Here is a 15,613-nt window from a genome sequence, read left to right as displayed (position 1 = left end):
CACAGTTAACTTCAATATCCATGTGCAAGGAAGAAAGAGTGTCCAGAACACTTAGAACTCTGGTAATCTATAGTTTGGTCTGGAGATAAGTCCAAGCCTGTGCAGCAGAAATCTCCCCTGGTCCTGGCTGCATTGCTGGGTGGGGCAGCTAGTTGCTGTCAGGCCAGCCAAGAGGAGCAAATTCACATACCCACAGTTGAAAGACACCTGGTCTACATCAGACTCCAAGTGCAAGACAGAACCAGAGGCCCAGGCACCAGGGAACACCCACACGACCCTGGGCAGATGCTGGGAACTGACGACCGTGCATCACTGTGTGAAAACGCCACTCTGGGTTTACAGAACGCCTTTCTCCCTTCTCTTCACACCCTCCCGTCCAGCTCCCTTTGCCCAGCCTTGGGTATGAAAATGGGGGTGGGAGGACAGAAGACCAAAAGAGATGAAGTCTAGTGGAAAGATCATCAGGTCTGTCAGGGGTGCAAGCCCGTCCCATCACCTCCACATAAGGCTAACTTACTACCTCCAAGGACTGACCTGTGACGTCCAGGTGGAAGGAGACCTTCTGGCCCCCGGCCTCACAGCTGTACTCCCCGGCGTCTGCCTTGCCCGCCTGCTGCACCACCAGCTGCCGGGTGCAGCCCTTTGCTTCCACATGCACTTTCGAGCTCGAACTCAGCTTCTTGCCGTCCTTGTACCACGTCACCTCCGTCTGGGCCTGGGCCACCTCGCAGCTCAGTGTGGCACTCGCCCCTGCCACGGCCTTTACCTCCTTATGCATTGGCTGCCCCTTGATAAACACTGCAGAGGACTCTGGGCACAGAAAGGGATACACAGTGTCAGAGACACAAATCTGATCCTATTCCAGAGGATCTTCCCAACCTAGGGATCAAACACACATCTCTGGTGTCTCCTGCATGAGCAGGCAGATTCTTTTCCTCTAGCGCCACCTGGGAAGCCCAAACCAGCTTATGAGACTGAAACTTCAGAGTTCAGGAAAGCTTCTTTTATTTATTTATTTATTTATTTTTTATTGGAGGCTAATTATTTTACAATATTATATTGGTTGGTTTTGCCATACATTGACATGAATCCGCCCCGGGTGTACATGAGTTCCCCCTCCTGAACCCCCTCCCACCTCCCTCCTCCCTTTATCCTCCCTCTGGGTCATCCCCGCACACCAGCCCCGAGCATCCTGTAACATGCATCGACCCAAAAAGCTTCTTCTTAAGAAAATGCCCTAAGCCCAGAAGGGTGCACAGGTAAAGAGTCTGATATGTCTCCTGTGTCAGAACCTCATGGGTATTATAGTCATGTTCTAACTCAAAAATAATTCCTAAGGCCGGGAGAAGGTGGCCAGGGTTATCCCAGCATCTGTCACAGCTAGTTCACTGTCATTCCCACATGACAGTCACCTCTGGTGGACAGACTGAATTGTGTGCTCTCACATGCCCAGAACCAGACATATGGTATATTCCCCACAAACTAGTCCACATTTTTCAAGGTATAATACACATGTAAAGTACACGAATTCATTTACAGTTCAGTAAAGTTTAAGGGTTCTCATCTCCATGTGACCAAAACACATGAACAAACATTTCCAGCTCCCCATTCACTACTGACCACTCCCCAAAAGTCACCTTTTCACCTTTATCACCATCAACTATTTTTACCTGTTCTTTGATTTCACTTGAATGGAATTAAACATTATATGTTCTTTGGGTCTGTTTTCTCTCACTCAGCATGATGTCTGTAAGATCTAAGTATGCTGTGCATGTAGCAGAAGCCTGTTCTTTCATACTGATGTACAGGATCTGTTGTATGAGCAAGCACCACAATTTACTTTCTCCTTTTTCTCTGACTGCTCGTGTTGGTTGCTTCCGACTTGGCGATGCGAGTGTAAAGTTGCTGTGAACATTCTTTTACGTGTCTTTTAGAGCACTACAACTGCTGGAACACAGAGCACCTGCTCTGGCTTTCGCAGATATTTCCAGTTTACCAAAACTGTTTCAGCAACGCACGCTGCCAACATAAGTGTGTGGAGTTCCTGTTCTCCACATCCTTACCAACAGCTTATGTCACCAACTTTAATAACTGTGCATATGCCGCTAAATTCAAACAAACACAGAGAGGATCTCAGAGATTCCATGCCACAGATGCAGACATTCACTTATTCACTCAATCACTGATGAAACCAATGTCAGTGAAGGGTCTATTATCTGCAGGCACTGTGGTGGTAGCTTGGAATGCTACACCACAGCTGGAAATGTGTACAACACAGTCTCTGTTCTTATCGATCCTACTTTCTATTGAGGAAAGACAAACATATAAACCTGACAATGATGTAACGCTAAGTTGGGTGCTGTGATTAAGTCAGTGACACGCTAGAGAAAAGGGACTGATTGGTGGCTTAGATACGGTGGTCAGAGCAAACCTTGCTAAGGAGTGATGTTCAGGTGAAGGCTAAATGACAGAAGGGGGGTTGCCTTGAAGAAAGCTGAGTGGGTCATTATAACAGAGATGAGACCCAGAGCCAGGGCTCTCCTAAAGGGAAAGCTATGGAGTGAGTGAGGAAGGTAAAAGGGAACTGCACTTTTAGAACCACACTGGGCATCTGATTTTCTCCTGTGGACATCGCTGCTCCTTGGTATGGCATGACAATAAAAGGCACAGGGTCGCTACTATGAAACAGGAATACCGACCACGCTGTGGACACCTTGTGTGAATAGAGAGACGAAGTTAGAGGTTGAGGAGGCAAGCCTCCAGGGAAAAGAGACTTTGAGGAATTGAGCCCCACACTCAGTCACATTTCCCCCAAGATGTCTGATGACTTCCCCAGCTGCATGACCCAGGGGACTGTGAAGCCAAGCAGAACTTCTCTGAAAACTATAGCAGACATTTTAGCACCTTGCATTAACAGAGAGACAAAGATAGGGTTGAGTCTCTGCTTGGAAACAGACCCTCACCCCTGTCCCAGGTCTGCAGGAATCCTTGGAGGATGCCCAGGACTGGAAACCAACCAGAGACAGATGACCCTGATCAAAACTGCAATGCAGCCTTGAGTCAGTGCAGTACCAACACACACTAAAATTCTTAGTTGTTTCCTTTATCCTGGCAAAAGAAACACTGATCCTCTTTCTAAAGTAAGATAACATCATCCATGTTCAAAAAAACACAATATCTGACCATCAACTGAAAACTCACTGGCATGCCAAGGACAAGAGTAAATAGGAATTTTTAAAAAGGCAATATCAGATGATCAGTTTTATGGCTATCAGATCAGGATATAACCATGATGTGTCCATGTGCTCAGTTGCTAAGTTGTGTCAGACTCTTAGCGACTCCATGAACTGTAGCCCACCAGGCTCCTCTATCCATAGGATTTCCCAGGCAATAACACTGGAGTGGGTTGCCATTTCCTCCTCCAGGGGATCTTCCCAACCCAGGGACTGAACCCATGTCTCTTGTGTGTCCTGCACCTGGGAAGCTGATATATAAGCGTGATAATATTTCTTTAATATGAAAGAAAAGAAAATAGATCAAATATAAAAAATTTTCCTACCAACTCTAGACTCTATAGACCCCATAAGAAATTAAACAAACATAAATTATAAAATGGGAAAATACAACTGAAAGTAAACACACTATAAATGGATTTGACAACAGATTATAGATACAAAGGAACAGAAAACTAGTGAACTAGAAGACAGAGCTAAAGAAAATATCCCGGCTAAAGCAGAGAGAGAAAAAGAGTTGAGGCAGACAGAAAGACAGATACGCGAGAGACACACGAGAAAACCTTACTTCATGACTGAGCAAAGACAAAAAGCTGCACTCAGAATGCTCCGGAATCCCAACCAAGCGGAATACAAAGAAAACCATACCCAGGTGCATCAGTATAAACTGCTGAAAGTCAAAACCAGCATCTTAAAAACAACAAGGCAAGGAAAATGGGAGCTTGAGGGAAGATAAATCTGACAGTTGATGTTCCAAAAAATACATGGAATCTGGAAGATGGTGGAATAGTCTCTTTAAAAAAAAAGTTTAATATAGTTTGGAGGGTGGATTGTTAAACTGTAATTTGAAATTGAAAGGAAATAACCCTCAGAATATTGGGCTAAACTCTGGCTCTGTATTTCTCTGGTTATACGAACTCTGGCAAGTTATGGAGTTTCTTTTTGTGCCTTATCTTAAAATGGGAATTCCTCTTCCTGAAGCAGTTGTGAAGCTTACACAAGTAAATAGACAGGAAGCCCTCATGAGATCCAGCCCTAGGCAATATAATGAATGCCTGTTAGCTGCTATGTCGTAAGTTTTGGGAGGAAATGGGCTTCTCGGTGGCATGATCACACATTCCTCACTCCCCAACAGTTACCTTGAGGAACATTAAGAAGGACTGCAGGGAACCCACCTGTGACAGAGTTGGAAGGAAACCTTCCAGGTCCTGACTTTTCAACCAGACTCCTTAGGATCTGCCTTGCCCACCTGCTGTACCACCAGGCTCTAGGTGCAGACCTTGGCCTCCACATACACTTCCAAGCTTTTTCCCTCTTTGAATCATGTAATCTCTGTCTGGGCTACCTCACAGCTTAGCGTGGCGCTGGCCCCCACCTCAGCCTGCACTTCCCCGCATGCTGGGTACCCCCCGGAAAACATCAATCTGGGCCCTGAGGACAGGGAGGAACAAGCGGTCAGAGACAATCAGATTTCTAGAACTGGATGAGGGCTCACCTTCTGGAACTCAAACCTAGAACGCCTTGGCCCTAAGCTGGCCCTATTTCTAGCTTTCTCAACGCAGAGAACTTCACATGCAGAAGATGCACAAAGCAGGGAACAGGATAGTTCTTGGAATCGGAACGCTCCCAGTTCAATCATGTTCAGGTTCAGGTTTACAACCCAGGTTTACTCATCACCTGTGATCTCATAATTACTCTAAAAAGGGAGGCATAATTTGAGGCTGGCACATCAAAGAACTGGCATTCTCAGGGAGAGTTTCTTATACCACGTCACCAAGAACAGGCAATACTCTTGTCACAGGAACATTAATACGCTAATACAGTTTAAACTTCTAGCAGGCCAACCACCATTGGTTTAATCAAATCCTTGGCCTTGTAATCAGATGTTCTTTTTTTTATTAACTTACTGTATTTTCATCATATCACATTACTCTAGAACGCATTCTATTACTCCAGATTTGATTTTCTTCTTTATAAAATAAATTCATTGGTAATTCTTTCAGTGAGATTTTGTGAATGATAAATTCTCTCCATTTACTCTGTGCTCTTCATTGCTGCTGATAAACCTACAGAAGAATAAATATCATCCCACTAATCTTTTTTCTGTTTGGAAACAGATGGAGAAACAGTGGAAACAGTGTCAGACTTTATTTTTTTGGGCTCCAAAATCACGGCAGACAGTGACTGCAGCCATGAAATTAAAAGACGCTTACTCCTTGGAAGGAAAGTTATGACCAACATAGACAGCATATTAAAAAACAGAGACGTTACTTTGCCAACAAAGGTCCGTCTAGTCAAGGCTATGGTTTTTCCAGTGGTCATGTATGGATATGAGAGTTGGACTGTTAAGAAAGCTGAGCGCCGAAGAATTGATGCTTTTGAACTGTGGTGTTGGAGAAGACTCTAGAGAGTCCCTTGGACTGGGAGGAAATCCAACCAGTCCATTCTAAAGGAGATCAATCCTGGGTGTTCATTGGAAGGACTGATGTTGAAGCTGAAACTCCAATATTTTGGCCACCTGATGCGAAGAACTGACTCACTGGAAAAGACCCTGATGCTGGGAAAGATTAAGGGAAGGAAGAGAAGGGGACAACATAGGATGAGATGGTTGGATGGCATCACCGACTCGATGGATGTGAGTTTGAGTAAACTCCAGGAGTTGGTGAGGGACAGAGAGGCCTGGTGTGCTGCAGTCCATGGGGTCGCAAAGAGTCGGACATGACTGAGCAACTGAACTGAACTAAAGATCTCCTCTTGGTTTTTGACCTTTTGCAATTCACTACGATGTGGCTAGCTGTGACTATTTTTACAATTTCCATTATTACTTACAAATCTTACAGTTTAGGATTCATGTCTTTTACCATTTCTTCATTTATTTCATTATTTCATCTTCCTTATTATTTCCAGTCTCTCGCAGAAGTCTTTTTAGACATACATGTGGCCTGCTTCTCGTCGCTATTCTGCTATTAACTCTTACTTTTTACGTCTTTGTGATTCATTCTGAGTAACTTTCTCAGATCTATCTTCTAATTCAGTAATTTTATGTTCAACTATGCTTAATTTGCTGTTTATCCCTCTTCTAAATTGTTCATTATAAATTTTATGTTTCCTTTCTAAGAAATTTCATTTGTTCCCTTTAAATCTGCCTGTTTTTTCCCCAAGTATCACCCTTTTTCTTATGTTTTCAAGTCCTCCATACATCTTTTTAATCATTTAAAATAGATTTATATTCTCTTTCAGACTGTTGTTCTATCATCTGAATTTCCTGGGTGGTCTAATCTTGCTTATGTTTGTGAGTTCCAGCTCTCATTTATATTGGATCATTCCTCTGATACTTAGATTTTTATTGTGAGAGCATATTTATCAGGGATTCTTTTTTAAAGACTTTTATTTACTTATTTGGTCATGCCATGCAGTTTATGGGATCTTAATTCCCCAACCAGGGACTGAACTCAGGCCCTTGGAGGTGAAAGTGGGGAGTCCCAATCACTGGATCCCCAGGGAATTCTCCAGGGATTCATTAAGTATGGCCTGATACTGGAGGGGTATCCCTCCTGAGTGCTTTACATTTATTCCTGTCAGGTATTCCAGGAGTATCATTAGCCTAAAGCTTCATTTTTAGCTTAACTTCTTAATCTGGGGTCCCAAATATGATAAATTCACATTCCAATCCATTTATTTTCACACCCAAGCCAAGGAAAATAGAAAAAATACTTTGACACCTCCCTGGGCTATGGGCAGCTTATTTTTCTGGTCCAACTTTTCCTTAAATATGTGGCTCTAGAAGATTCTCAGACTTGTACAGTTGTCTCAGTTCCACTCCTCCAACGCTCTTGAACCAAAGTTCCTACTGCCTCTTTGCAAGTCAGACCCAGATCCCTGAAACCAAAACCCCACAACAACATCAGTGCACCAGTTCATCACTGACTGCATTAGTTTCATTCCATCTTCCCTTCCAACCTAGAAATTTCCCTTTTCCCTCTGCCAGTTCAGATACTAACTTAACCTAACTTTGCTACATTTTGTCCACAAGGAAAGGCCATGTGAAGATACAGGAAGAGAGTTCTCATAAGAAACTGATTATGATGGCACCTTGATATTAGACTTCCAACCTCCAGAACTGCAAAGAAAAATAAATTTTTGTTGTTGAAGCCATACAATCTGTGGTATTTTGCTATAAAAACCTGAGCTGACTAATACACTGGACAAATAAATACATTATACCTCTCCTCTTGAATTCTTTAAAATATGCTTGATAGTTAAAAGCCAAAGATCAGCACACTGTCTGAATAAGTTTACAATGTACACAGAGATGATACATAAGACAACTAGTAACATAAAGAAGAGATGACTAAAGTACTTATATATAAGTTCTACAAGTCAACTGAAGTAATAAAATTCTGGATTCTAAACAGATAGTGAAGAGTATGCTTATTGCAATCCCTAGGGTAACTACAGTGTCACAACAGATAAATTAAAATGGAATACTAAAAAACATCATAAATAATCCAAAAAGATAGGAAAGGTAAAAAAAGAAAAAACAAAAATAGGCAGTAGACCAGAATTCAAACAATTACTGCATTAATAACAAGTATAGTCTAAACACACCTACTATAAGAGATTGTTGGGATGTGTAAAAATGCCCCAACATTATGCTGTCTGCAAGAAACTCACATCAAATATGTATAGATAAAAGAATGAAACAATATATACAATGCAAACACTAATTAAGACAAATCTTGCCTATCTACATTAATACCAAATAGAATAGACTTCTGAGCCAAAAAAATTACTAGCAATAAAGAGGAGTATCACCTAAAGATAGACCAGTCAACGGACAAAGAAGACGTAACAACTCTAAATGAGCAAGCACCAAATAGCAGAGCTTCAAAATACACGAAACAGAGACGGACAGAACTGAGAGTAAAGCCAGAAAGGCCACGGTCGCAGCTGGAGATGCCAGCACTCTTCACACAGTGCCTGGTAGAGCTCGCACACTTAACATCGTTGGAAGCGGAACCAGCAACCCGCGCGGCCCGGCACGTGTAAGACACTCCACCCAAGGGCAGGCTCGGCATCCCTTTCAAGTACACATGGAACAGTCACCAACGTCTGCCATACTGTGCTTTACTAAGAAAGCTCTGAACATTTCTAAAATCTAAAAAACACAAAGAATGTGCTAGTATAGACTAGAAATCAACAACAGAGAGGTAAAAGTAAAATCTCTAAGCACTTGGAAGTTAGACAACATGTCTCTGAATAATACAGCAGCCGAAGAAGTTTCAAGCAAAATGAGTGAATATTTTAGACTGAATAACAATGAAAATATAGCATATCAACATTTGAAGAATAAAGTTAAAGCAGCACTTAAAGGAAATTTAAAGTATTAAACATTTATATTAGAAAAGAAGAAAGATTTCAATCAAAATCTAAGTTTATACCTTAAGAAATTCAAAAAAGAAAAGATTAGAAAGAAGGAAATAATAAAGATAACTTAAATCAATGAAGTTTAAAAATAAAATCAATGAAACCTACATCTGGTTCTTTGAAAAGATCAATAAAATTGACAAACCTCTAACAAGAAAAAGAAAGAAGATATAAACTAACAATACCAGGAATGAAACAAGAAATATCACTACATATACTGCGGATATTAAAAGTGAATGGAGGAATACGACAAGCAACTCTATGAGCAGGAAATGAACAAATCTGATGAAGGAATCAATTCCTTAGAATTCAAAAACTAAAAATAAAAAAACTTGCCAAGAGGAAACAGATAACCTATATACTTTCATAAGTATAGATAAAATGTGTTTATTATTTAGACCTCCAAAAAAGAAATCTCTGGGCCAGGATGACTTTACTGGTTTACCCAGTGAAATAACTAAAAAAGAAATTAAAGAAGGAATAGAACAACACAGATTCTACACAATCTCTTTCAGAAAACAGAAGCAAAGAGAATACTTTTCAACACATTTTGTGATTCCAGCATTATCCTGATACCAAAGCCAGAAAAAGACAGTGTAAGAGAGTTACAAACCAAAATTCCTCGTGCACTAAACACAAAAGTGTTCAACCAAATGTTTCCAAACTGAATCCAGTAATGGATAAAAGAACAGCACACCACAAACACCAAAGGGCACAATCTAAGAAATGCAAGGCTGGTTTCAGTATTTTAAAATCATCCCGAGGCACGTTAGCAAAATGGCAAAATAATGACTTCTTACAAAAACTCTCTTCCATGAAATCAATTATGACATTTGCAAAAATTGTTGTAATCAACTTTCTCAAAGCTCTGGAAATTAATCAAAGGCTTCTTAGCAATCTGAGGAGCATACAGTCAAGAAAAACAGCCACATCTTGGTAAGAACAGCAAGACGTGGTGTTTTAACTTGCCCAATCCTCATACCCTTCTCCCTGGTTCTGACGTAGCCTTGAAAACCAACAGTCCACTATCACAATGAAAACCAGCAACCTGGTAGGGTAAAGAATGAAATGAGGGTTCTTTCAAAGTTCCATTCCCAGAGAAGAGTCATTATTTAAGCTGACTAGTGGTTCCTTGCGGAGAAGGCAATGGCAAGCCACTCCAGGACTCTTGCCTGGAAAATCCCATGGACGGAGGAGCCTGGTGGGCTACAGTCCATGGGGTTGCTACTAGTCGGACAGGACTGAGCGACTTCACTTTCACTTTTCACTTTCCTGCATTGGAGAAGGAAATGGCAACCCACTCCAGTGTTCTTGCCTGGAGAATCCCAGGGATGGCGGAGCCTGGTGGGCTGCCGTCTGGGGTCGCGCAGAGTCGGACAAGACTGAAGCGACTTAGCAGCAGCAGCAGCAGCAGCAGCGGTTCCTTGCAAAACCCCACTCACAAGACTGTCTTTATTTATTCATTATTCAAGTCTGAACAGAAGCTCACCAAGTAAAAACAGCTTTTCCTCATGGGTATTTGTTAAAAAATAATCACAGGCAATTACTGAACATTGCTGTCTGGGTTTGTGGATAACAACTGGCAGACAACAGGCTAATCAATGGGCTTAAAAGGAAAAGCTGGATTATGAGATGTTAGTAGACGGCTTTGGAAAGCTCTGACCTCTTCCTGGGCATCTAGAAGGACATACATACATGATACTCAGAAGACACCTGAGAAGGTCCTAAACTCACACATCTGCCTCAAGAAAGCCCGAAGTAAAGGCAAAGGTAGATATGGCTCTGAGTTATATGCATGCAACAACACCCACACAAAGTCCCCTGGCAAAAACTGGGAGACTTAACAGGTTCCAGACATCGAAGGAAATCACTATGAAATCACTAGCTGACCAACAAGCTTACTGAAGAGAGACGTCAATATCACACACACACACACACACACACACACACACACACACACAGAGACTTTACAGAATTCGTTCAGAAAAGTCACTGAACATCCAAACAACAGCAGCAAAAGCAAACAGCAACAGCAACAAACACCAGGGAGGATGGGAGTCCCCAAATATTATCACTTAATATTCCAGTTATCAACGAAGAATTACATGACATGCGAAGAAACAAGAGAGCATGGCCCACACACAGGCAAAGAAGCATCAACAGAAACTGCGCTTGAGAAAAATCCAGATACTGGACTTATTAGAAAAAGTCTTTACATCAGCTATTTTAAGTATGCTTTAAAAAAACTAAAGGAAACAATTTACAATGAAACAAAGGAATACATGAGGACGGTGTCTCACCAAATAAATAATATCTATTAAAAGATACATTTTAAAATAGAAATCCTAAATTTAAAAAGTATAATAATTGAACTGAAAACTTCACTAATGAGGTATTCAAAAGCCAATTTAAGCAGGCAAAAGAAAGAATCATTCAAGTTAAAGACAGGTCTTAAAATCAGCCAGTCTGAGGATCAGAAAGAAAAATCAATGAAGAAAACGGACAGAGCCTCAGACACCTGCGGGACAACATGGATTGTACCAATACACGCATAGCAGGAGTCCACAGGAAGGGAGGGAAAGGGGCAAAGAGGTTATTCAAAGAAATGGTCAAAAACTTCCAAAACTGATAAAAGACATGAATCTATACACCTAAGAAGCTCAACAAACTCCATGAAGATAAGCCTACAGAGTCACACTAAGACAATACACGTCAAATTGTCAAAGGTCAAAAAAGAGAGAGACTCTTGAAAGCAGCAAGAAGTGACCTGTCACACACAAGAGCTCCTCAGTAAGACAAAGAGCTGATTTTTCCTTGGAAACCACAGAGGCCAGAAGGCTGTGGGATGATGTATTTAAACTTTTAAAAGAAAAAACTATCAACCAATGGTTTTAGATTTGCCAAAGCTGTCCTTCAAAAGTCAAAGAGAACTTAATACAGTCCCAGATAAACAAAACCTAAGGATCTCTTTGTTGCCCTACTGTCCTTCAAAAAATTCTGTCCTACAAAAAAAAAAAATGTCCTACAAAAAACATGTCAATATATGGCAAAACCAATACAATATTGTAAAGTAATTAGCCTCCAATTAAAATAAAAAAAAATTCTAAAGGAATCTTTCAGCTCAAAATGAAAAGATACAAGACAGTAACTTGAAACCGTGTGAAAATCAAAGGACGACAGTAAATGTACCTACACAAGTAAATATAAAAGCCAGTAGTATTTTTATTCTGTAATTCATCTTGTTTTTTATATGACTTTAAAAAAGGCATAAACAATAATTATAAAACTACAACGTTAATGGATACACTATATATAAAGACATAACTTGTGACAATAAGAACATTAACCTTGGGGTACAAGTTGTAAATAAGCAGACTTTTTATTGAAACTAAAATCATATAATTTCAAACTTGATTATTATAAAGCTATATGCTAATGACAATCCCCAGGGTAATCACTTAAGAAAAAATGAATCTATATATACATAAAGAAATGAAAAAGTAACAAAATGGCACACTAGAAAAAAATCAATTCATCATAAATGACAGTAATGCAGAAAGCAACAGCAAAAAGACATGACAAACAAGAAACAGAGAACAAAATAGCAGAACTAAGCCCTTCTTTTTAAGAATTAACAACACAAAATGAATTTGTTTAAGTGCTATCTATAAGAGATTCACTTTAGGTCCAGACATACAAATAGGTTGAAAGTGAAAAGATACTCCATAAAAACAGCAATCAGTACAGACCTGACGTGGCTATACTTAAGTCACAAAAAAGAGATTATAAGATATTATATTATAATGTATATAATTTTAGACTGGGCTTCCCTGGTAGTTCCGAAGGTAAAGAATCTGCCTGCAATGAGGGAGACCTGTGTTCAATCCCTGGGGTGGGACGATCCCCAGTATGCTTGCCTGAAGAATCCCGTGGACAGAGGAGCCTGGAGGGCTACAGTCCATGAAGTCACAAAGAGTTTGACAAGACTGAGCAACTAATCACAGCACAGCACATAGATTAATGACATTTCATATTGATTCAGTTCAGTTCAGTCGCTCAGTCTTGTCCGACTCTTTGCGACCCCATAAACTGCAGCACACCAGGCCTCCCTGTCCATCACCAACTCCCGGAGTTCACTCAAACTCAAGTGCATCAAGTCGGTAATGCCATCCAACCATCTCATCCTCTGTCGTCCCCTTCTCCTCCTGCCCCCAATCCCTCCCAGCATCAGGGTCTTTTCCAATGAGTCAACTCTTCGCATGAGGTGGCCAAAGTATTGCAGTTTCAGCCTCAGCATCAGTCCTTCCAGTGAACACCCAGGATTGATCTCCTTTAGGATGGACTGGTTGGATCTCCTTGCAGTACAAGGGACTCTCAAAAGTCTTCTCCAACACCACAGTTCAAAAGCATCAATTCTTCAGCGTTTAGCTTTCTTCACAGTCCAACTCTCACATCCATACATGGCCACTGGAAAAACCATAGCCTTGACTAGACGGACCTTTGTTGGCAAAAGTAATACCTCTGTTTTTTAATATGCTGTCTAGGTTGGTCATAACTTTCCTTCCAAGGAGTAAGCGTCTTTTAATTCCATGGCTGCAATCAGCATCCGCAGTGATTTTGGAGCCCAAAAATATAAAGTCTGACACTGTTTCCACTGTTTCCCCATCTATTTCCCATGAAGTGATGGGACCAGATGCCATGATCTTTGTTTTCTGAATGTTGAACTTTAAGCCAGCTTTTTCACTCTCCTCTTTCACTTTCATCAAGAGGCTTTTGAGTTCCTCTTCACTTTCTGCCATAAGGGTAGTGTCATCTGCATATCAGGTTATTGATATTTATCCTGGCAATCTTGATTCCAGCTTGTGCTTCTTCCAGCCCAGCGTTCCTCATGATGTACTCTGCATATAAATTAAATAAGCAGGGTGACAATATACAGTCTTAACATACTCCTTTTCCTATTTGGAACCAGTTTGTTGTTCCATGTCCAGTTCTAACTGTTGCTTCCTATCCTGCATACAGATTTCTCAAGAGGCAGGTCAGGTGGTCTGGTATTCCCACCTCTTTCAGAATTTTCCAGTTTGTTGTGATCCACACAGTCAAAGGCTTTGGCATAATCAATAAAGCAGAAATAGATGTTTTTCTGGAACTGTTTTGATTTTTCAAAGATCCAGAGGATGTTGGCAATTTGATTTCAGGTTCCTCTGCCTTTTCTAAAACCAGCTTGAACATCTGGAAGTTCACGGTTCATGTATTGCTGAAGCCTGGCTTGGAGAATTTTGAGCATGACTTTACTAGCGTGTGAGATGAGTGTAATTGTGCAGTACTTTGAGCATTCTTTGAGATTGGAATGAAAACTGACCTTTTCCAGTCCTGTGGCCACTGCTGAGTTTTCCAAATTTGCTGGCATGTTGAGTGCAGCACTTTCACAGCATTATCTTTCAGGATTTGAAATAGCTCAACTGGAATTCCATCACTTCCACTAGCTTTGTTCGTAGTGACACTTTCTAAGGCCCACTTGACTTCACATTCCAGGATATCTGGCTCTAGGTGAGTGATCACACCATTGTGATTATCTGGGTCGTGAAGATCTTCTTTGTACAGTTCTTCTGTGTATTCTTGCCACCTCTTCTTAATATCTTCTGCTTCTGTTAGGTCCATACCATTTCTGTCCTTTATCGAGCCCATCTTTGCATGAAATATTCCCTTGGTGTCTCTAATTTTTTTGAAGAGATCTCTAGTCTTTCCCATTCTGTTGTCTTCCAATCATATTGATCAAAAGAGTCTTAATTAAGAAGATAACACAGCTATAAACATAGGCACAACCAAGCACAGCACAACAGGAGAGCTCCAAAACGTACGGAGTAAAAACCAGAAGATTCAAGACACAAACAGTTCTTAAAGAGCCGCTGAAGACGTCAATATCCTACTTTGAATAATGGACAGAATAACAGATCAGTAAAGAAATGCGGCATGAATAACACAGGAAACTAGACCTAACTGAATTACAGCAGACACTCCACCCGGCAACAAAAGACACATTTTGCTCAAGTACATATGGAACACTCTCTAATATACGTTAAGCCATAAAACAAGTCTCAATAAATCTTAAAAGACTGAAAGCATACCAACAGTCTTTTTGACTATGATGGAGTGAAACTAAAAATCAATAATTGAAGGAAAACTAGAAAATTCACAATCACATGTCAAAGTTAAACAATACGCTCAAGAGAGAATTACAAGGAAAATTAGAAAACATTTGGGGATAAATGAAAATGAAAGCACAGCATACCAAAACCTATGAGATGAAGTGAAAGCAGGGTTCAGAGTTTCCTGCCATCCAGAGCTAAAATTACAGGCCTATGTTAAAAAAAAAAATTACAAATCAATAACTAACTTCATGCCTTAAGAAACAAGAAAAAGAAGATTAAGTTAAACCCAAGCTCAGAAGAATGAAAAAAATAAAGATTAGAGCACAGATAAACAAAATAGAGACTACAAAAGCGACAGAAAGAAATGAGAAAACTAAAAGGTGGTTTTTTGAAAAGATCAACAAAATTGACAAAACATTAGTTAGGCTGATCAACAAAAACATAGAAGATTAAAATTATTAAAATCAGGGGAAAAACAGGGGACATCAATAAAGACTTTGTAAAAACTAGGAGGATTATAACAGAATACTATAAACTACTGCATACCAACTAGATAACCTAGATGAAATGGAGAAATTCCCAGAAACACATAAACTATCAAAGCTAACACAAGAATAAATAGAAAAACTCTGAATGGACCTGTAACAAGTAAAGAGATTTAATCAGTAATCAAAAGCAAAATGAGAGGCATCCAGACTGGAAATGAAGTAAAACTATCTGCAGGTGACATGATTTCCACACTGAAAATCCTAAGGCATTCACAAAAGAACTAACAGAGTAAATAAATGGATTCAGAAAGGCTGC

The 15,613-nt window shown here is 40.3% G+C and overlaps 1 protein-coding gene across 18 annotated transcripts in view; it reads right to left on the bottom strand.

Moving 5' to 3' along the window:
- OBSCN (obscurin, cytoskeletal calmodulin and titin-interacting RhoGEF) overlaps nt 1–15,613 on the bottom strand; it is a 234,815-nt gene that overhangs the window by 195,596 nt on the left and 23,606 nt on the right. For all 18 annotated transcript variants that reach the window (XM_088839239.1, XM_088839241.1, XM_088839240.1 and 15 more), the window contains one exon: nt 535–810. In XM_088839239.1, coding sequence (XP_088695365.1) covers nt 535–810 — 276 coding nt within the window. The remainder of the gene's footprint in view (nt 1–534; nt 811–15,613) is intronic.

Source organism: Moschus berezovskii, chromosome 8 (genome assembly GCF_049115385.1).
Source record: "Moschus berezovskii isolate FMDL1 chromosome 8, NW_MosBer_1.0, whole genome shotgun sequence".
NCBI lineage: Eukaryota > Metazoa > Chordata > Mammalia > Artiodactyla > Moschidae > Moschus > Moschus berezovskii.
The sequence above is the reverse complement of the archived record's forward strand: the minus strand, read 5'-3'. Positions and strand labels throughout refer to the sequence as shown.